This window comes from Vitis riparia, chromosome 10, assembly GCF_004353265.1.
Source record: "Vitis riparia cultivar Riparia Gloire de Montpellier isolate 1030 chromosome 10, EGFV_Vit.rip_1.0, whole genome shotgun sequence".
In the NCBI taxonomy this organism is placed as follows: domain Eukaryota; kingdom Viridiplantae; phylum Streptophyta; class Magnoliopsida; order Vitales; family Vitaceae; genus Vitis; species Vitis riparia.
In genome coordinates, this window is record NC_048440.1 from 18947960 (window position 1) to 18969211 (window position 21252).

The following is a 21252-nucleotide window of genomic DNA, read 5'->3' on the forward strand; positions in this document are numbered from 1 at the left end:
CCATAAGATGAAGGAACAGAAAAAACAACGGTGCCCACAACAAAGGATGAAAAACCAGGGGCATCTGTCCCGGAAAATAAATAAATAAATAAAGAAAAGAAAATAAAATCAGGTGGTGGATGGACCACCTGATTTCCTTGTGTGAGTGGGGGAAGCCGGCAAGGGAGGGATCTCAGTTGCCCATGCGGCCAATGGTGCGCCAACAGATTTCCCTGCCTTTGCAAGACCTTGCTCTGGATATATGGAACCTTTTGCAGAAAATGATAACCGCTTGTTCTCCAGCGTAAACGACAACCATTTGTCAATTTTGTAATAAATTAACATTCTATAAACTCTTTAACTATTAAATTAACACGTGGTTTTCATTTTAAGAAATCATTTACGATAAAGTGGCGTTCGTTTTTCTATTCATACAAGCATAAAATTAAAAATAAAAAATAAATAAATAAAACTTTATTCGATCTTTTATATTAAGAAATAAATTTTTTTATAAAATTATTTAAGCATACAAAAACCTCTTAATGAATTTAAAAAGTAAAACTGATTTAGCCAAAACCAAATCAAACATATTTTAACTTGGGATTCTCAACATCTTGCAATTTTTTAAAATGCAATGGCATTTTTTACTTGCCAGTACTTCAACCAAGGTAGCATCTGAGTTGGGCCACGACTGCAATTTGGGTGGATTGGTATCATCCAACTCAAACCCAACCGGAAATTTAGGAAAATGGGAACGACTAGTTTTAATATACAGGTTGGACGTGGGCTGAATTTTGAATTTTCTAAACCTGAACTCAATTAAGATTGGCTTTGGGCCAAGGGTGTGGACAATTAAGCCTAACCCAAACCTCTTTTAATATTTTAAAACATTTATAATATATATATATATATATATATATATATATATATATATATATATATATATATATATATATATATATATATATATATATATATATATATATATTATTATATTTTTCTAGAAAGTTAAATAGATTGGTTTTGTTATTATCTCAAAATAACATGCTATTTTATTATTTAAATTTTAGTCTAAAAATTATAAAAATTAAAATTAAAAAAGATCTAATAGGAATGAATTGGGCTCGAATTGAACATCTTATGTTAGAAGTTAGAAGTTAGATTGGATCAAGATTTGGAATGAATGTTTATTAATTCAGATTGGATTTGGGTTAATTGTAAACCCAACCCAAACCCACCCGAGTTGCATCTTCCAATAGCAATCCCAGTTAAGCTAAATTTTATGGCCATTTAATTCGGAGGATGGTTAAGGCTATCAATTTACTAACTTTATGGTACACATGCTCTTGATTCATGTTTGGGAGTTACCGTATAATACATGCACTGTGAGCCATTTAGCTGGAAACAAAAAGTTTAAAGAAATGAGAGTGCTTGGCGGATTGAATTTCAAATGCGTTGCGGGCCCCTCTATTTCCTACAGCTAGCTTTCATCCAAGTAGGGCAATAATGAGGCCAAGTTGCTGCTACAAGCTGCCACAGCCGCAAAATAATCACTCCACCTAATGAAAACGGAAGACCTAGTTCAGTCTTGCTTTTCATCCAGGGGTGAGGACAAGGATGGGAGGAGGTCCACGCACAATTCGTACCCTAACCCCGCACATAAGGCAGGTTTACAATTTGTGGGTCTCGAAGGGGTTAGTTATTGGAGAGACGTCTACTTTAACGGGTCATATAATTTTAAGACTAATAAATCAAATTTAGCATCTTACATCCAGAAAGACATTTTATTTTCAGAAGAAACAAAATCACATTATCTACAGGTAGGTGGCAACTAGCCAAGTCTTTAGTCCTCAAATCATACAAGATTCATCTCACCTTTTCTTTTGTTTTACATGAAATGACGTTGCATTACCTCAAAAGTTTTCCATGGGTAGACATTGATATACGAAAATCAGTAGCAGTTCATATAAATTTCCATTCAATCAAAAACACTCAAGAACATCCTTCACTCTATACTGAGTCAACCCCTTCAACCTGCTGTCGAGCAAGGTATCTTTCCCTTCGCTCTTTCTGGAAAAGCAGAATAGAGTAGGATATGATGAAAACCATTTATATGAACAAAATTTTATGAGAAAATAACCAAGTTCACAAGATGATTAGCTCACCCATTCATCTATGACAAGTCCTTCCCCAATAATCCTTGGACCTGCCTCTTCTGGTGGTTTCTTGCGAGCCTCAACTGCAGCCTCAGCCTCAGCCAACTGGCGCTTCAACTTATCCAGGGCCTTGACAGGATACAAAAGCGCAATCTCGTAAATGGGCATCCTCTCAGAAGGTAACAAATTTATTTAAAGTCCACAAGCAGAAGGACATGAAAGCAAAACCATGAATATCAACATAAAACCAACCAACAATAGTTACCGGACTAGGACGTTCCACATCAAGAAATACAACCCGCAGTATCTGCTCTACTGCCACCTGATCTTTCAGCTCATCAAACTGCAACAAGGAGAGCATCTAAGACACTCTTTGGCAGAAAAAATAAGAGGATCCATAAAGAGAAATATAATAATTGAAAGAAAGAGAGTTGTAGGAACATGCAATCAAATGATTGACAATGATTAGAAGAAATTATGATTTTAGTCTACTTTATCATGTTTCTTTTGGGAAGGTCACTATGTTGTAGAACAAAGACGGCCAAGCAACTCGAATCTATGCTTGATCCGGTTCATTCTCTAATTAATAATAGTAAAGCTTCTCTGCATCAGAAAGACTAGAGTTGCTACAGTCGAGACGCTGTAACCAAGATGTGTACAACATCAAGTATGGAATAAGAAACCATATGTTCGACGAAATGAGAGAAAGACCACTTGTCTGTTGGTGGAAGCAGGGTGACAGCACTGGCATTCAGTTTTCTGATATGCAAAGAAGAAGCACAATTCTAAACGCTTTGAACTTTCAAGCCACAAAAAATCAGAGTCCTAACATGGCACCCATAGATGTACATAACTGAGCCTTTATCCCAACTACTTGAGATTGGCTGCATGAATCCTTATTCTTTTATTTTCTTTCAGTGATACATCCCTGAAACAAAGAGTTGTTTCCCAGTGCCTCCATCCACATGTTTTTTAGCTAGCTTCTTGCCCTTTAGATACCTTGAACACAAACTAAGTCACTCTTAAGTTCTATTGGTGCATTTATAGGATTTCATTGCAGGTGGCAGAACCAACTTAAACAACTTATCCCTATCTGTGCTAAATCTCTGCCATGTCAACCTTCTTGCAAATGCACTCACTTCATAGCATATTTTTCCACGCACATTACCATCTATCCATCTTAACAATTCTCAGTTCAGATATTCTTAGTTTTTTGGACAAGTTCCTTAACTGCCCAATATTATGTCCCACAAAGTACAATTTGCCTTATAGCCTAAAAGCTTTTATTCAACTCTTTTACAGGATATCCTATGATAACATAATATTCTCAATGTGTGTCTCCACTTCATCCTTCTCTACTTCTATGGGAGACACCAATCACTTCTTTGATCTATTAAGGGGGTTAAATATTTAAAACAACTAAAAATAATTTGACCCAATCAGGATACACTCATCAAAGTCCAAAAGCTTACATGCTCAAGTCCATAAAGAGAAAATCACATCATAATACAATACCAACATCAAAAACTTGCAGAACATGTCTACAAAGATGTGGTTATATAAGACAACATAATAAGAATTAGAAGTAGCCAGCAAGGAAGGTACGCAACATACCATCTCAGGTACATAGTCCATTGGTCCTTTCACCTTTAGGCTCATGATTTTAAACTTAACCTTGCTCTTCTGTTCCATTGGTTTTTCATTGTTCTCCGGATGCTCCACAAATTTGAACACTAACAGATCAATCAAAAATCAAGAAGAGAAACATTAGATAATCAAATAAAAAAGAGCAGGGTAAAACAAGTAATATATATCGTCCCAAATGCCAAAAAGTATGAACCAAATAAAAAATGCAGAAGACCATACACAGGTGATTACCAGTTGCTATAAGACTCTCGCCAGGAGCAAGAATGGCCCCTGGAGGACGCATAAAACAGCTTTTAGGTGCTGTAGTTTGGAACTATAAAAGAAAAAACTAGTTAGATTGTTCAATCAGGTGAAAGAAATAATGCTGAAAAAGTTAATATATCACATGAGGTATAACTTAATGTTAAAACATTAATACCAACTTCAGCTTTAAACCATAGCATGAAAGTTAAACATTTTCTATTAATAAATACCTATAAGCATTGGCGAATGAAAACAATAAAATTACCAAGTGAAGATAAATCACAAACTTTTTGTCCATACCTTAAAAGCTACATGAGACTTGCTCGTGTTTTTAATCCTAATGGCACTCCTGACTTGCTTGCCAGGTTCATCTTCAAAAGACAAAACATAGAAACGTAAAGAACTAAACATCCAAGGATAAATAAATACAGCATGTAAAGCATGACTTGATACATTATATTAGAAAATGAATATTTCTGAAAGAAAAAGGAACAAAATGAACACCAGCGTTCTTATAGAAACAATCTATACAGATTAATGTCATTTCTAACCTCCAGGAAGTCAAACTCAAAACACCACCATCTTGAAGGTTAAGTTTCAAAAAACAACACCAGTAAGAAAAAATAAAGCAAATATGGAAACAAAGAAATATGCCCAAAGGAAACTATCAAAATGAATTTGGATGTACATAAGTGAAATTTTCGAAGGCCCCATGTAGTATCTGGTATATAGCTTTTCCCTGGTTCACTTTCTTTAGACCCTGTATGCATTTTTCTACTTTTTTGCACAGTATTTCATTATCCAATAACAAGTGAAAAGAAAGAAACAAAGGAAAAACCATAATGGTGCACATTGAGAACTTCTCAAACAGAACTTTGTTCTGTAAGGGAAAATTTCTATTAAATAGAAGTAGACAAATCACAGCTTTTTTAGCAGTTGAAACAAGTCCCTAAATCTACCATAGCAACATTTTGTTTCCATGGGTTTAGCTCCAGTTCATTCTAATTCTCAGGTACCAAACGCACCCTCAGAGTTTTAAGTAAGTACACTGACATTAATCTTCTCTTCTTAGAGCTTTATCTTTAAAATTCCATCCCGAAATACATTATTACAAAATGTCATGGCTAGAAAAAAAAAATACGCGAGTAAAGTTTCCATTTTTCAGAGTGAAGTCAAGTAATTATGTATCTGTGAATAGACATCAGCAGTGGGAAATAATAATCCATTTCTATTTCTGCAATATCGCTCTTTCTCTGCCATAAAGCTTCTTATTTCTCTCTTATAATTTGTCACCAGCCTCTCACAACTACCATCATAGGAAACAACCATCCACATTCAAAAGGTTAAATTTGATGTAATCACCAAAATTGAGCCCAAAAAGGGTAAAATGAACCCCCAAATCAATTAGATCGAACGAAAATAGTCACACCCAAGACTAGAAAAGCACGAGTCAACAACGGAAAAGAACGAACAACCAAGAAAAGTCGTACATGGAAAGTAGAGCTTATTCGACGGATCAAGGCGAAGACGACGTCGTGTCGGAAGAAGAGATCTCGCCACGGAAGAAACTGAGCCGGAAGGATGGAGATTCGATCCCTCGACCTGCATGTTACTTTGATTGTGGTGATGCTGAAGATGAGAACTGTGTGACGTAGAAGAAGAAGACATCGTGATGGTGTTGTTTCCCCGAAACGGCAACTTGAAGAAACCCCACACCTTGCCGTCGGAGTGTGATCTTTGGTCAGGTACAGCCATTTCCTCCTGCAGCTGGAGCTGATACAGTTCAGACTTCGCCAGTGGGTCTCAGATCATCGGAGATTAGCGAGTTGTCACCGGAGCCCTTGCAAAGAGGTTTTGTAACTGTACGGCGTCGTTTCGCAATTCTTCCCTTGTCTATACATGCATCTGCTGCTCTCACGCTGTAACTTTCTCTGTTGGCTCGGTTTTAGGAAAGAGCGATAAGCTACTTTTGCGACAGGGCGGACTTCTCGGACGATATTAAATTGGATTTGAGTGAAGGAGGTGAAGTCCGCACAATTTCAATAGATTAGTTGGTGGGGGGACAGTACGAAAAACGACGTCGTGTGGAGGAGTGCGCAAAGGCAACTCAAGTCTTTCAAAAACGTGTTGACGCGAGGATATTGACTTTGGGATAAAGTGGGAGCAGTTTGATTTTTCTCATAAGAGCGCTCCACTAAATAAGGTGGGCTTTGTGGTGAATTAATTAATACTAATTAGTTTTAAATTAATTAATCCATTCATAATAAGGATGATAATACTAGGAGAATAAAGTTCACCCAAAAAAAATTGGTAGTTTGACCACTTTGAAAGATTATTGTTTAATACCATTCACTTGATTCTGAATTTTTCCTTAAAATCTTATGGTTAGTGCATAGTTGTAAAATTCTGGCATAGGTTCTAAATGCAATTACTCCTTAGTTATTGCGTGTCACCCACATAATTTATTTTGCCTTAATTGATACTTTTTTTCATTTTCTTGCCTCCGATATAATTTACATCACAAGACAGGGTCGATTTCTAAATCATTGTCTTCCCATTAGAGACGATACAGTCTGCATAGGTTTTATTATCCCTACTGGATTTTTCTTGTTTTACTAAGTTTTGGTTTCCACGATGGTTGAAATGATTGACCCGTCCATTACCAAATGTGGTGCCTCCATAAAGTTGTGGCTGGACACTTGGAGTAGGGTTGGGTCCCATTGGTTTCTATGTGGTATGAAGATGGGCGTTGCCATTTAAAGAGCATATCTCTTGGCAATCCCAACTCATTTATGGTTGGGTTCCACTTCCACCTGTTCAAGCTTGGTAGTGGGCCGATACTTGGAATAATGTTTGGATGAAATCTGGGAGGTGTGTGCATAAAGTGATTCTCAGGATGTCATTGTAGTTCTATACAAGAATAAGGGTCCCTGGGCAATGGAATAAGTATATATGAATCTTCTAATTGTTTAAAAAATTTATGATTAACTTAATCATCTTCTGAGGGCTGAGGACTGAGGACTGAGGCCTCCCTTTTTTTTATTAACCATAGGGTGGGGGTTGGCTTTGCTGCTTGGTACATAGGACACAACCTAGGCTACTCAGGTGTATGCCAGTGTGGCCATAATTATATTCACAGTGGCGAGCCAAAAGTGAAGATAAGTCTTGTGAACCCTGTCACAGGAATAAATTCATCAAGCACAAAAGACTGGTATGAATTCTTCAATCTCCTGGTCCCCATACACATGATGACATTAAGGAAAGAGATCTCATGGCTTAATCTATTACTGCCCCTCCAAATTTGAAAAAACCCAGATTGTGTTTGAATTACAAAAACAGAAAAATCTCAAAATTGGAACTCAGAATCATCCCACTTAAGTACTGCGGACTCCAGATTCTGCTCCCTCTTGAGCTTATCCTTCACAAACCAGTCACATACCTTCCCAGCATTCAACTCCTCAATTGAACATCCTTCTTGTTCTGCTATCACTCTCAGTAGATTCAAAGACGATATCTGCATATACCCAGTTCAACGTAATCAATTTTGGTTGAAGTAGAAGAGAGAGCGGGGTGTTGATAAGTACATACCGTGAGCCTACATAGAAACCTTTCGTGAGTACTGAGACTTGATATTTCAACTAAACCTGCTTCTTCCAGAGTCAAGAAGCTTCTTCTTTCTGTTGTTTTCTCATCTCCTTCTCCACTACTCACCCTCACAGCAACCTTTCTTCTATCAGCAACCTTACCTGGTGGAAAACTGCTTCGTAATTTCATTACCCGTTTCGGAATCTTACAAGGGTTGGAAAGAAATGGCGGTTGATAAGAGGTTTTACAAGGCTTGATTGAATTCATGGTTGGTAGTCTGTAAAAAGAATTGAGAAGGAGAGGCTTGGTTGAATTCATAGATTGGTTAAGGCTCTCGTGTGTGGTGGAGGTGGAGATGAAGATCCAGAATGTGGATTGGTTACTGTCCGACCCATGATTGAATGGTGTGAGAGTTTGAGGCATGGACCGCGTACCCCTGAAGTGGGTCGAACACTGGCCCTTAAAACAGCTTTTCCTCCAAAGAAATAAGTGGCCCAGGCCCAATCAAAACAGCATATCACAGAAGGGTATCTTTCATATTTTCATCCCCATCTCGAATTTATCAAACAATAATAATTAAATAATGGAAATCGTTTAGAGGGCATCCCGGGTGTAGCATAAATCGAGGAAAGATTTTTAGGCACCCGCGGTTTAGAAATAGATTGAGCCACGGGAGAAACATTGGGTCTGCCTGAGAGTCAAATCTTTCCTGACAACTATATTAATATTAATTTACCCACGAAAAAATTTGAGACTCCAGAATTATTTTCCATGCATTTCTAGCCTATTTTCCTTCCCAAAATTCATGTTTATGCAAACAAACTCGAAGAAAACACGATTCTGGCTCAATAAAAAGACATATAATCCAACCATTTCATTCCCATAAACTGCATATATATGAAGCAGATGATCTAATCATTCTATCCGCGTTGACAAGCTGCATGTATACATTTACAAAATATATGTACAAAGAGGGCTTATGAACTGATCTAACAGCGACGCTCTGAGATACAAATCTGTGAAATCAATTAGGGCCCCAGCAGCTCAAGTACATGACAGTCCTCAGAGACTCCTCAGACTGCTTGAGCCTCTCCTCAGCGTTCTTAACTGCCTTGAAGGCAGCGGAATCAAGAGCACCCGAGAAGCGTCTTGCCTGCGTTGAAGACGACGAAGAGCAACCGGAGTCTCGCAGGGATTTGAGAGCGGGGTCACACTTTGAAGCCTGATCTTTCATCCCCAGCATCACCCTCATTCCTGCCTGGTAAACCACTCTGCCCAAGCACCTCAAGCTCATATATATATATATATCTCCAGCGACTGACCTCGCTCCACCCAAATGTATATTCAGAGACCAGCAGAACCTTCTGAAGTTTTTTCTAAGTGGCTGATCAGAAGATGTGGATGTATGAAGAAGCGAATGGATAAGAAGAATGGATGAGGTGGTGGGTGGAGGCTAGTTATATAGAGGGAGATAGGCGTGGGGGAGAAGGGAGGTTTATGAAAACCGGGTGTTTGGTTGTTAGGTTTGGGGGAAGAACGAGGACAAAACAACTGGCTGTGCCGCATTGCTATTGGCGGAGTTGGCGGAGAAAACCGGGGGCACTGAGGTTAGAACCTGGGATTCCTACAGGGACGGCACGTGTCGGTTTCATTGTGATAAGGACAAAGCAATGCCTACGTTGGATTTTGGAAGTTTCCTAGGTTCTTTTATCCAAATATAATTGACCATTAATATATTTTTCTTAAAAGTTAAGGCACCTTTCTTTGAGTTGTTTTTTTGTTAAAAAAAAAAAAAAAATTAATACTTAATTTGTTTGGGTTACCAGCATTTTCAAATTTTCTCGGGAAAATTTTCTATCATGAAAAGTTTTTTTTATATTTAGAAATAGAATTGATTGATCATACCTACCCAATAATGTTTAAATGACAAATTTTTTACTTAATTTTTGGGTCATTATCATTATATAAAAGTCATTATCATCATTATGTAAAAGAAATGATCAAGTGGTTCAAGATGTAGCATTGAAACTGCTACATAGACTTTGTAAATGAATTTGGATAGAATTTGATTACTTGATATTCAAAAGTCAAAATAATGACACGAGTTATCAAAGAATGTCTTTAAGATTTGATTTGGATGCACTAAAACTTTATTGTTTATCCTTTCATTTTAACTTATATAAATTGTTGAAGAAAAAAAAAAGATAATTATATTTTAGGTACGGTGGAGGTCAAAAATTAAGTTTTAATCATATAAGTTCACGGTTTAAACTCAAGACCTAAAGAAAGTGTGAAAATTGAAAAGAATGATATGAAGTTTTTATCTTTTAAAAAATAACATTTATTGATTATGAAAAAAAAAAGTAGAAAAAAATTAATTTAAATTTTATTCATTTTGCAAACCTCAATAAAATTTAATATAATTTAGTGATTTAAAAAAAATACACAATTTTTCAAAAAAAATTAAAATAAATTATTATTATTTAAAAATAAAACATCTTGGAAAATATATATTTTTAAAATTGTGTATATAAAAAATAACTGAAAATATGTCAAATTTATTTTTTTTAAATGATATATTTTTATAATATATTTTTAAAAAAATTAGTTTTCTAAAAATAATAAATTTTCAGAATAATTATTAAAAAATTAAGATAAAAAAGTTTCTCAAATATTATGATAGAAAATAATTCTAAATGGTATATTAGTCTCTTCATATTTTATATCATTTTCATCAATTATGCAACTTTTATATGTCAAATTTTAATTTTTAGGTCCAATTGGGTTCAAAAAACAATTATCCAAAAAAAAAACTCGAGGATAAATTATTTGACTATGATTTAAATATGGTTTTTCGAAAAGATTTCTTAAAAGTTTTATACAATTCTATTTTTCCCAAAGATTCTTCTACCTTTTTAAGTCATTCTAAAATTTGAATGTATTCCTCTATCCGATTCCAATTGTTTTTTAATATACTTATTTTTTAGGCCATGTTTGTTTTTTTTTTTTTTAATATATATATTCCAAAGAGATTTAAGATATATTTGGGAAGTACTTTAAAAAATAATTATCAAAGATGGTTTTAAAAATTGTTTTATGACATTTTATAAAAATCCATTCGAGAATAATGTTTTTAACTTATTTTTTTATATTTTAAAATATGTTTTAAAAATAAATGTTCTATGTAGTGTTTTTATTTTTAATCATTCTTTGTATTTGTATAATTATTTTTTTAAAAACAACTCTTAGAAAATAAACGAAAATAATTAAAAGATGTTTTCTTAAAACACTCAATTTTAACAAAAAAATTGTCTTCTATTTCCTAGTTGTTAAACATATTTTCTTTTTTTCTTTTTTGTTATAAATAACACAATTATTTTCGAAAATAGTTACCAGCCTTAAATTTTCTTATTAACAAGTTCTTCAATTTCATTTTTACAATATTTTAATAATTCCATATTCAATTGAATTGGTCCTACCCTACTAGAAACATCCATTTCCTTAAAATATAGGTTATAGGTAATTTGATCTCATGCTTATTCCTATGCCAAAAATGTATTAAGGAATTTTAAAGAAATTTCTTTAACCATTTAAAAAAAAAAAAATCTTTTGATGGATTCTTAAATCTTCTTAATAATTAATTGATCCTTAAATCCCTTATAACTGACTTATTGAATTAAAAATTTAATATGATTATTTTTAGCCTTATTCTTTTAGAAATTATTATGGATCTTAATTCATTTAGGTTCCTTTTATATGAAGGATAAGCAAATTAAAAAAAGTATTCTTGGAATTATCTCTTCTTTGAGATCTTGAATCAAAATAAAGGGTTGTTGGATGCATATCCTTGATTATAAATATGTGCTTTAGACAATTTGTAATTAATTTAAAGTCTAACTCCATTAGCACCATAAAGGGTTTCTTTTGTTTTTTCATAATGCTTAGTAGGAACTAATTACTCTTAATCTATTAAGACAACAGTCTTAATAGTAAATTCATTGTTAATGAGAGATAGGAACAATGGAAAAGGAAGATATGATTCTCTATTCTTCTTCTAAGAGCTTAAAATAGAGAACTTAAGGGCCATATGAGACCATGTGAAGTCTTCAACTTTTATTTGAAGAATCTTACTTTAACCATATGAACATCAACCTTAGTCTAAGTATGTGAACTCTTTAACTTTAATTTGAATAATCTTACCACAACCACGTGAACACCAATGAAATCATGTGAAAAAATAAAATGCCTTAGCTATTGTTTGGAGAATACCCATGTGAACTCTTAGACTTTTGTTTGAAGCTTATCTCATTGCTCGTCGTCTTAAAAATCGCACTAATTCTAAGAGAGAGCATGATGCTTTGGCAGGTTCATATTATAAAATTCTATGAATTTCATAGGTTATGTTTGGTTCCCGGAAAATATTAAGGAAATAAAAAAAATGTAAAGGAAAATGATTTTTTCATATTTGGTTGTCCTATGAAAAATATCAAAGAAAATCAAATATAATTAAAATGAATTAAAAACTTATGTATTTATATTGGTGGGTTAAAATAAATAAAATGAGTTTGAAGTAACAAAAAAAATAATTTATCAACTTTTAATCTTTTTTTTTTTCCTTCATTTTTTATTTTCTTTTACTTTTCCTTTGTATTTTCTTTCCCTTACATTTTCCTTCAAATTTTATAGGAACCAAACATAGCTATAATATTTGAACTCAGAGATCAAATCTCCTCCCTTACAAGGATATTAAACTATTCATTCAATTTTCTTTTTCTTTGTTCAATAGGTGGAACAACATTGAGAAAATGTATGACTCTATAAATTAACTTCATTTCATATAATTTTTTATAGGGATGATAAAATTAGGTTGGTTAATCAAGTTTGATTGGAAGATAATTATCTTTCGCTTAGGACTAGCATACAATGCTCACAATTACGCTTAAAATATCCTTTCTGGTCACTAGAATTCTAAATTTAGCTTCCCTTTTTTTTTTTCAATGTCTTGAAGTAGATTAATACCATCTTAGTGTTTGATTTCTATTAGAGATTTTGATTTTGATGTATTTAGCATTAAAACACATATCATATCTTTTAATTTATTTGAACTATTTAAATGATTAATCTTTCATTTTACCAGGCAATTTTTCTTAAAATGACCAAAATTTTCATATTTAAAGCAAACTAGACTTTAGTGTAAAGGAGCTCATAGGAAAATAGAAGACCCCATAGGAAAATAGAAGCATACACTCAAATCTATGAAAATTTTGGCTATTTTTAAAAAAGATTAAAGGGTAAAATGAAAGATTAATAATTAAAATATTCAAATAAATAAAAAATACGTTATGTGATTTAATACTAAATATATAAAATTAGAATCTCTAACATAATCAAATAATCAAGACAATATTAATCTATTTCAAAACGGGGATGAAAGTAAGCCAAAATTCCAATGAATAGGAAAGGAGGTATTGAGAGTAATCGTGACTCTCAACTTAAGAGTAATTGATAAGGAGAAATAACTTATAATGAAAATTTTGAAAATTCTTTTACTTTACATCAAAAGAAAAATGAGGAAAATAAATGAGTGGGGTAGGAATGGGAAGAAAGTAAGATATGTCTCCCTAATCCTCTTACAAGAGTTTTAAATAGAGGACTAGAGGGTTATTTGGGACCATGTGAAGTCTACAGCCTTTATCTGAACATTTTTAATGTAGCCATATAAACATAGAGAAGACAAGTGTTATAAAAGAACAAAATTAATAATAATAATAAAATAAAATAAAAAGAATCATAGTTATTTAGTATCAGATTTAAAATCATGTTGGGCCGGGGCTAAGCCCTCCCCGCCTGGATTGGTCCACAATTCCCCGTATTTGACCCGAGCCCATTAAATAAAAACGCCAACCGGGTTTAGAATAGACCGTTGGACTCCATTTTTTAAGCAACGAGTGGCCAATGCTCGATCTCAGAGCTTTGGGGACAATCTTCGCCAATTGAAGCAGCTCTACACCATCTTCCCGCCATGGGTCTCCTGCATCACTGTTCTCCAGTTCCTACGGCTCGCTTCCTTATTCCGCACCGTATTATCATGCCCCTTCGCTACTCCTCCCCACGACTCCTCACCGTAAGGTCTTCGCACTCGATTCTTCCCCACCATTCAAGCTTCTTCTTCATTCTCCAGATTTAGGGTTTAGTGTTTGTCAATTTCATTTTCTGGATGAATTTTCAGGTCCAGTCTTCCATTTCCAAGTCAGAAGGCCAAGTATCACAGAGAGCTCGAGGCTGCTGTGCATGTTGTGGAGAGAGCTTGTCGTCTTTGTGTTGATGTAATTTCTTACCGCATTTGTCTCTTAACGCTGGGAAACCAAATGGAGCGTCATTCTGTTCATCTTTTAGGTCTTGAATGATTGATTTTATTTATTTTTAATGTTTATGGATGAATTTTCAGGTGAAGAGGTCTCTTTTGTCTGGTGATGGACGGATTCTGGAAAAGAACGACCAAACACCGGTCACTGTTGCAGATTTTGGAGTGCAGGCCTTGATTAGCTTGGGTAAATTCTATAGGTTTTCCACAGTTATCATCTTGTCCATTTATTGGTTTGCTTTATCAAATTTAATCTTGTGTTATAAGTTATGATTGGACTTGTTTCATGGCAAGATTTAATTTTATAATGACCAAACTTGCAGTCCTAATAGTGTGGACTCATTGAGCTAGCTTTACTACATTTTATCTAGGCATTATTTTAAGTATGAGGCAGCACTTTTTCTAAGTATGATTTTGCAATTACCACTATTATCAGAATCCCAACTAACTCATCCTAGCACCATCAGGTAAATCCTCGGTCACATTTATTTGAAATTCTTTCTCACTGCTGCACTGCAGACATTCTTTCATCGCCATTACGAAGTCTTGTATCAATCCCTTAACTGCCTTTGCCCAATTCTATTACCATGTATTCACAAGATCTGTATACATGAGAGGTAAAGGAGAAGCTACATTTTTGACTGTGCAACTGTCTAGCAAGAAGCTAGGGGCTTGTTTGGGAACGTTTTTGAAAATAGTTATCAAACAATAGTTTTTTGGAACAAAAGTTTGTTTAGGAACTTAGAATGTTCTCGGTGTGTTTTCTGTGTTTTCATATATTTCTTAAAAGTAACTTTTATCTATAATGTTTTATTTTTCAATCATTCTCCACATTTGTACAATTAGTTTTTAACAACTCTTAAAAACTAGTGAAAACAATTAAATATATTATAACAAAACACCTTGTTTTCAAAACAAGTTTCCAAAAAATTGTTTTTTGTCAAAAAATTATTAAACTTGTTTTCAAGTCTGAATTGGGCTCTAGTTCTTTCTTGTCACTTCTCATATCTATGACATATGACTTGTGTGTAATATAAAAAAGAAAAAAAGAAAAAAAAAGAAACAAAAGAAAACATAAACAAAAACACTATTTGACTTTTTCCATAACTTAAGGTTTGCTATATGACCATATCCAAAACCATTTTTTTTTTCCTTTTTAAAGTTATTGATCTTCTTCATGGTTGGAATCTAGTTTTGCTCACTTTCTTTTGTGCTTTATGGTGACAGAGCTTGGAAAACTATTTCCTTCCATTCCCTTGGTGGCTGAAGAGGACTCTGCATTCTTATGTTCAAATAATCTGGCAGATCTTGTGGTAGATGCTGTAACTGGTAAAGCTAAATTTGGAGATAAACAATTGACACATGATGATGTACTGGATGCAATTGACAGAGGTGGGAAGGATGCCTTTACTTTTGGAGCTAATCCGGCTACATATTGGGTGGGTCTAAGTGAGCTTTTGAGGAAACCTCAAAGAATTTCAGGCAATTTGAAAGTTTCAATTTTTTTTTTCTTTTTCCAATTGTTGTTGGAAACTTGAACAAGCCGACTGTAATTATTTGAGATTAAAGACATTGAGTTGAGCATTGTCAAGACTTGGCCATTCCTCTTATGTGAATTTGTTAACTGAAACATATTTGTGGATCTCTTAATTTTAATGTTGCATGCTCAGATGCTCTCATCAACATAATTAAGCCTGCCCCCTGTTTTGTTGTGAAATAGAGTTGTTATTAACTTATTAATGTTGTACTGTCTTTATCTCACATTATTCATTTCCTTACATAGTTTATGTTAGACTTCACTTTTGTTTTGATTTTGTTATTATTGATCAAGTTCATAATTGCAATTCAGGTACTGGATCCAATTGATGGAACTCGGGGATTTCTAAAAGGTTGTGAGGCCTTATATGTGGTATGTTCTACATTTTAGCTGTTAAATTTTTCTCTGTGCCCTAGTAGACATGTCTTTTTCATAAAACCTTACCCAAGACTGTTGTGTTGTACAAATATTTTGATGAAATTATCCAAGATTATCAGCATATTAAAAATGGATGTTATGCCATGTTTGCAAGAGTAGGTATGCTTCCAGTTGTGCCATTACTAAGTTTTAGTTTGTTTGTTGTTGATGGAAGTCATACAACTGTTATTAAGCATGTAATTTTTTATGTCACTTTCAAAAGTCTGGGCTGTAGTGCCTTCAGGCTTTCAGACCTTATTCTATGTTTTGGACAACCAAAATTGCAGATGGATTTACTGTCCAAAATCTGATAACTGTTCATTGTTAGACTCTTTCCAGATGGGCAACCAATTCATATGGGCAACCAATTCATACTTATAGTCTATATCTCATTGCAGACAGCCTACCTGCTGCTTAATGGGTGACTGACTAAAGTACCATTCTAGGCAACTGTATGTACTTAATATGGCCAGGTATCGGTGACATTGTAAACATTAGCACTATTAAAATATGTTACTATAAAAACTGCATTGTAATCCTATTATGTCCATCACAACCCACCAAAAAAAAAAAAAATCATTCCCAAAACTTTTGTTTTCTAGTGAGTGTTTTCAATATTATTTTATCACACTTTTTCTCTTGTTTTCCTTATTTGGCTATGGTCCAACCCAAAATTTCAGGTAGGTTTGGCTCTCATAGTTGAAGGAGAAATTGTATTAGGTGTTATGGGCTGCCCTAACTGGCAGGAAGACTTGTCCAGTACTGAAGTTCAGGAAGATGAAAACAAGCCATCTGGACCAGGGATCATTATGGTTTCTCATGTTGGCTGTGGAACATGGATCAAGAGGTTTTATAACATTCTGGATATTTCTCCCAACATGCCAGATTGCTGGAATAGATCCTTTGTTGATCAATGTTGCTTAGTTCACGAGGCACGCTTTTGTATTCCAGAGAGTCAAACTTGGGAATCATTGCCACTATCTGATGTGAAAGCTAGTGCTGATGGCATTAGTATTGCTGATAAAGAAATTCTTCTTTTGCCGACATGCTGTGGAAGGTCTGTGGTTTTTTCATAAATGCTTCTGTGTTGAGATATTGTTCAATGATTGTGTAGGTTCTATCTGATCATCAGTTGCAAGAGAGAGAGAGAGAGAGAGAGAGAGAGATAAGAATAAGAAGAATAATTACTTTATGGGACAAATTTCTACCACACTTACTTGAAAGTTGAACGGCAAATGCCTCTGTTCCTGAAAGACCATCTCTAGTGATTCTTCCAATCACATTCATTGTAGATTAGGACTTTAAAATGCTGCAATGATGTTGTATCTATTGCTTGCCTCAATTGTGAAATAAATTTCACTTTTGGACCAAATATGTCCATACAATGTGCATGATGCAGTTGTCCTTTCTGTTTGCAGTTTATGCAAGTATTTAATGGTGGCTTCTGGTAGGGCATCTGTTTTCTTTCTTCAAGCCAGATCTGAAAAAACTATAAAGGTACTATATTGAACTTTATTAATCAATGAGTATCAAAATTACAATGGCATGGTTTAATGCTATAACTCATCTTCTGTAGGTTTGGGATCATGCTGTTGGTGTGATATGTGTGCATGAAGCAGGAGGAAAGGTATGTATTTCTCCGCTGGCATTCTTGCTTGTATGTCCATATGGTAGTATGTATGTGTATAATGAGTAGGTATGCAATGCTTAACTGCAGGAACTTACTCTGTTACATAAATTCAATTTGTCATTGGCATCCATAAATTTGTGAATAATGATAATAACTAAATAAAAAATGATAAAATTATTAAATATGCAAAGGTTGAAATTAACATATGGACTTAGTAGATTATTTATGTATGCTAATCATCTATAATGGATTGGTGTAAGTTATTGATGTTTATTTGTAAAATGAATTATTTTGAGGATCTTTTTTCAGTTTGTAAATTTTACATTTCTAAGCCAGATAACTAATATAATAAAGATGATAATAAATCAGTATATAGAAATTTATTTTGTTTTTCAAATGGTATCTGTTTCTTCAATTTATCTAATAAAATTTCTGGAAACAACTTTGTGCAGAAAAGTATCTTATTTAAGGAGAAAAATAGGGATTATGTTTTGGAGAAGTTCTTGGTTTATAGCTTTTTGCATCTATGGATCCAAGAATTCTCAATAATAATAATAATAGTGCTAGCAATAATAATAATAAAATTGCCTTCGATGACGACGTGCTCTTTATCCAAAGGCTAAAAGGATCTTTTGTTTACTTTCTTTGGTCAGAGACTAAATTGTTTATAAAGGATGGTCCTTTGAAGTTAATTGGTTTCATTGTTTTTGGTAGCTTCTTTTTTGTTTGTGCTGTATGAGGGCAGGTGTTTTTATCTTGTGTACCTTGGGCTGCTCTTTTGGCACCTCTTTTTAATATATATACTCTTCTTTATTTATCAAAATATTATAATAATAATAATAAATAAGAATTTTAATTAGTGACATGAAGAAGGCCACCACAGACACAAAAATCCAGGGGCCAAAACAGTTGATAATAATAACAATAACAATGGTAATAATAAAAGTACAAATATAAGTTAGAATAAGTAAAAAGAAAAAGGCCAGGCCAGCTTTGTTTCAATTTCCACGAGAAGTGACATGAAGAAGGGAGACCACCATAGCATATACATGCAAGTCAGCCGTCTTTCAGTTTCCATAAAGAACAATATGTTAAGAGTCTATTAACATCTGATTAGTTAATGCTTTATGCCATAAATGCAGCTAGCTTCAATTAGTACTAGAAACTCCAGCTGCCACTTTTCTTTTGGCATATATGTAACATAGTAGATGGAAAAGAGAAGTAAAACTGGAGTTGGACATAGAACTTTTCTAGAGATTTATAACTTCTTAAGATACTAGTGCTGCAGATTGAAAATAACATTAATTTGGACTGACTACTAAACCACATTAAAAGACTTTTGGAAAATGACAACGTTAACAACTGAAAAATAAGAATAGATGACCATTGACTAGACCCATTATCTGATTTCCGGAATGTACTTCTAGGCCAAACCCATTTATTTGAATTATATAACATCCCAGTTAAGCCCATTATCATCCAGAGAATGCCAAATTGCAGCTTTGGTCTTAGAGCCCATTTCTTTGCACCTTTGGTAAACTTTTAAAGGTAGCTGCAACTTGTCATCATCAATCGGCTCCTTTAATTCCTTGTATAAGAAGTGTCACATTGTGAATCTTGTATGTTACAATCTCAGTGCTTTTTGAATAATTTAGGTTCAATCTTTGTGAATTCTTTCTTTCAATTTTTTGGTTTAAGAGACTAACCCCATCTGATCAGGTTACCGACTGGAATGGGAGTCAACTTGACATTGAGGTGGATCAAGTTGAGCGAAGAGTTATATTTCCTTCAGGTGGTATCCTGGTGTCAAATGGCAACTTACATGACCGGATCCTGGAGATGATTTCTTCCAGACTATCATTTTCTTGATGGTGGACATGCTCTACTTGATCTTGTTCGTGTCATTTTTCTTTTCTTTTTTCAAAAATTCATGTGATATTATTTAGCAATTCTTTGGGTGACTTAGTCTGTACCCTTGAAATGAAATATGCTATTCTTTTTCTGGACATTTATACACCACTCACTATACTACTGTCGGGCCTACATAGATGTCATGCGTGATTCAAAAGAAACCCGTTTCTTAAGCTAGTTGAGTTGGCCAACGAAACAAAGTCAGAATATGTGTGAAAGAAGAAATCAGTTATTTAAAATATCTTATTTAGCCTACTAATGATATACAGCGAACCCGACATCTGTCATATCACGCAAAACTTTCTGGCATTATGTGTGAATTAAAAACATTCTCAGTTCTCCATTGCAGTCGATAAAAAACTTACTGTCACTGGGGTTTTGTCATGAAAATCAGATGTGGAATCAGAGGCAAGGCATCAAAGTTGCTTTGAACCTGGACAATGTGAGTGAACTCGGGGCAGCAAGAAAAGAAGAATTCTCAAGTTAAAATTATAGCATTGTCACATGCCATGTATATGTCCACTGAAAGGTCCTGCAATTCGGTATATATAAAAAAGTGCGATCAAATTAGGTCAAAGCACGTGTATTTAGCTTCGGCGATTGCTTATCTTAGATCCATAATTTGTACCTAAACCCATTATTTGGTATCTTGGTTCCATCAAATGATATGACTTTGATTTTATCATACAATTTTAACCATCTGAATTGTATATTCAACAGTAACAATTCCGTACCCTATAAATTTTCCTAGTAATACGGAATAAGACATTTTAAAGAGGTCATGGTTAAGATTGATGACGACGTGGATACCCTCCCTCCCTTCATTTTGAAAATCTTTCATGGCACAGTTAAGTTTGAATGTAGTACTACCAGATGCAAACAGGAAGTTAGTGTTTGGAACCCGGAAAAATATAGCTTCAAGGTGGAGAAATTCAATGGCAGTACAGTCGGTTATGACTAATATAATGTTAAACAGTAAGGTGTCGGAAGTTTAAATTAAACAATACATGAGAAAGTCCTCACGTTGCTTCAGAAGTGTGGTTTTTGCTCCTCAAACCCACCCCAACCTTTGAAAAATTTTGGATGATTCAGTCACTCTGAGAAGCAAATGAGAAGCGTCTTGACCTATTAGTCCCAACCAATCCATCCTCATTCCAAGCAATCAACCCCACGTGTCACACCCCAAGAGGACAATCTTCAAAATTTTCGGGTAAGTTGTCAATGACGAATAGTAGCCAGGTGGTCTTTTTTCATTGACAATAAAAAATCCAAGCCTTGATCATCTCCAATTATACAATCAACCGGTGCGAACTCACCATAGACTACGTAGTAATAAACAATTGTGCATGGATTACTTAGAATAGCACCATCCACACATGTCTTGGATCTCAAATCTGAAGATAATCGTAAACTATACCAACTCCTCTGGTAAATTAATTGCATCGTATCAATCACCCTCAATATTCAAAGTTTGTTGGAGCAATCGAACAGCTCACAAAGGAAATCGACGACATTTAGATAATCTACCCAACTTATACACATGGTCAACTCTAGAGCTTTGTTGGCACCTTCTTTGGGTAATCCACCCACAAGCAAACCCTAGATTTTGGACATGTAATTACCCGATTCAGTATGAGATGTAAGCATTCTTTAATTTAATCTTAACCCATGACTAATTACATAGACGATGAACTATTTTATTTAATCAAGATACGGGTGCTTCCCTGACACCAAGCATGGAGACATTAGCCTTGGATTATGCTCATACTATACTAAACTATAT

At 34.3% G+C, this 21252-nt stretch overlaps 3 protein-coding genes across 4 annotated transcripts; 1 reads left to right on the forward strand and 2 right to left on the reverse strand.

Moving 5' to 3' along the window:
* Window positions 1–1735: 1735 nt before the first annotated feature.
* Window positions 1736–6012, reverse strand: LOC117923484 (vesicle-associated protein 4-2). 2 transcript variants are annotated; one of them, XM_034841796.1, is made up of 7 exons: window positions 5516–6006; window positions 4326–4396; window positions 4014–4095; window positions 3750–3868; window positions 2401–2478; window positions 2145–2264; window positions 1736–2049 (listed from the first exon to the last, which is right to left on the reverse strand). In XM_034841796.1, the coding sequence occupies exons 1-7, from the start codon at window positions 5778–5780 to the stop codon at window positions 1990–1992; spliced, it is 795 nt and encodes a 264-aa protein (XP_034697687.1). In that variant the 5' UTR covers window positions 5781–6006; the 3' UTR covers window positions 1736–1989. The 2 variants fall into 2 exon arrangements, with proteins under 2 accessions (XP_034697687.1, XP_034697688.1); XM_034841797.1 differs by lacking the exons at window positions 1736–2049; window positions 2145–2264 and having other exon boundaries at window positions 2419–2506; window positions 5516–6012.
* A 1183-nt stretch (window positions 6013–7195) lies between these two features.
* On the reverse strand, window positions 7196–8639 carry LOC117923485. Its single transcript, XM_034841798.1, has 2 exons — window positions 7614–8639; window positions 7196–7539 (listed from the first exon to the last, which is right to left on the reverse strand). The coding sequence occupies exons 1-2, from the start codon at window positions 8031–8033 to the stop codon at window positions 7372–7374; spliced, it is 588 nt and encodes a 195-aa protein (XP_034697689.1). The 5' UTR covers window positions 8034–8639; the 3' UTR covers window positions 7196–7371.
* A 4927-nt stretch (window positions 8640–13566) lies between these two features.
* Window positions 13567–19601, forward strand: LOC117923482 (putative PAP-specific phosphatase, mitochondrial). Its single transcript, XM_034841795.1, has 9 exons — window positions 13567–13739; window positions 13840–13936; window positions 14059–14161; window positions 15202–15413; window positions 15824–15883; window positions 16609–16985; window positions 17347–17425; window positions 17505–17555; window positions 19278–19601. The coding sequence occupies exons 1-9, from the start codon at window positions 13633–13635 to the stop codon at window positions 19425–19427; spliced, it is 1236 nt and encodes a 411-aa protein (XP_034697686.1). The 5' UTR covers window positions 13567–13632; the 3' UTR covers window positions 19428–19601.
* Window positions 19602–21252: the final 1651 nt, after the last annotated feature.

Excerpts from the sequence above, each read along its gene's own strand:
- LOC117923484 (XM_034841796.1), bottom strand. The coding sequence starts at position 5,780 with ATGGCTGTACCTGACCAAAGATCACACTCCGACGGCAAGGTGTGGGGT. Across the intron at positions 4,096-4,325 it reads AGTCTCATGTAGCTTTTAAG|TTCCAAACTACAGCACCTAA; the intron begins GTATGGACAAAA and ends TTTCTTTTATAG. Across the intron at positions 2,265-2,400 it reads ATGTGGAACGTCCTAGTCCG|GCCCTGGATAAGTTGAAGCG; the intron begins GTAACTATTGTT and ends TATCCTGTCAAG.
- LOC117923482 (XM_034841795.1), top strand. The coding sequence starts at position 13,633 with ATGGGTCTCCTGCATCACTGTTCTCCAGTTCCTACGGCTCGCTTCCTT. Across the intron at positions 13,740-13,839 it reads CCACGACTCCTCACCGTAAG|GTCCAGTCTTCCATTTCCAA; the intron begins GTCTTCGCACTC and ends ATGAATTTTCAG. Across the intron at positions 13,937-14,058 it reads CTTGTCGTCTTTGTGTTGAT|GTGAAGAGGTCTCTTTTGTC; the intron begins GTAATTTCTTAC and ends ATGAATTTTCAG.
- LOC117923485 (XM_034841798.1), bottom strand. The coding sequence starts at position 8,033 with ATGCCTCAAACTCTCACACCATTCAATCATGGGTCGGACAGTAACCAA. Across the intron at positions 7,540-7,613 it reads GGTTTCTATGTAGGCTCACG|ATATCGTCTTTGAATCTACT; the intron begins GTATGTACTTAT and ends GGGTATATGCAG.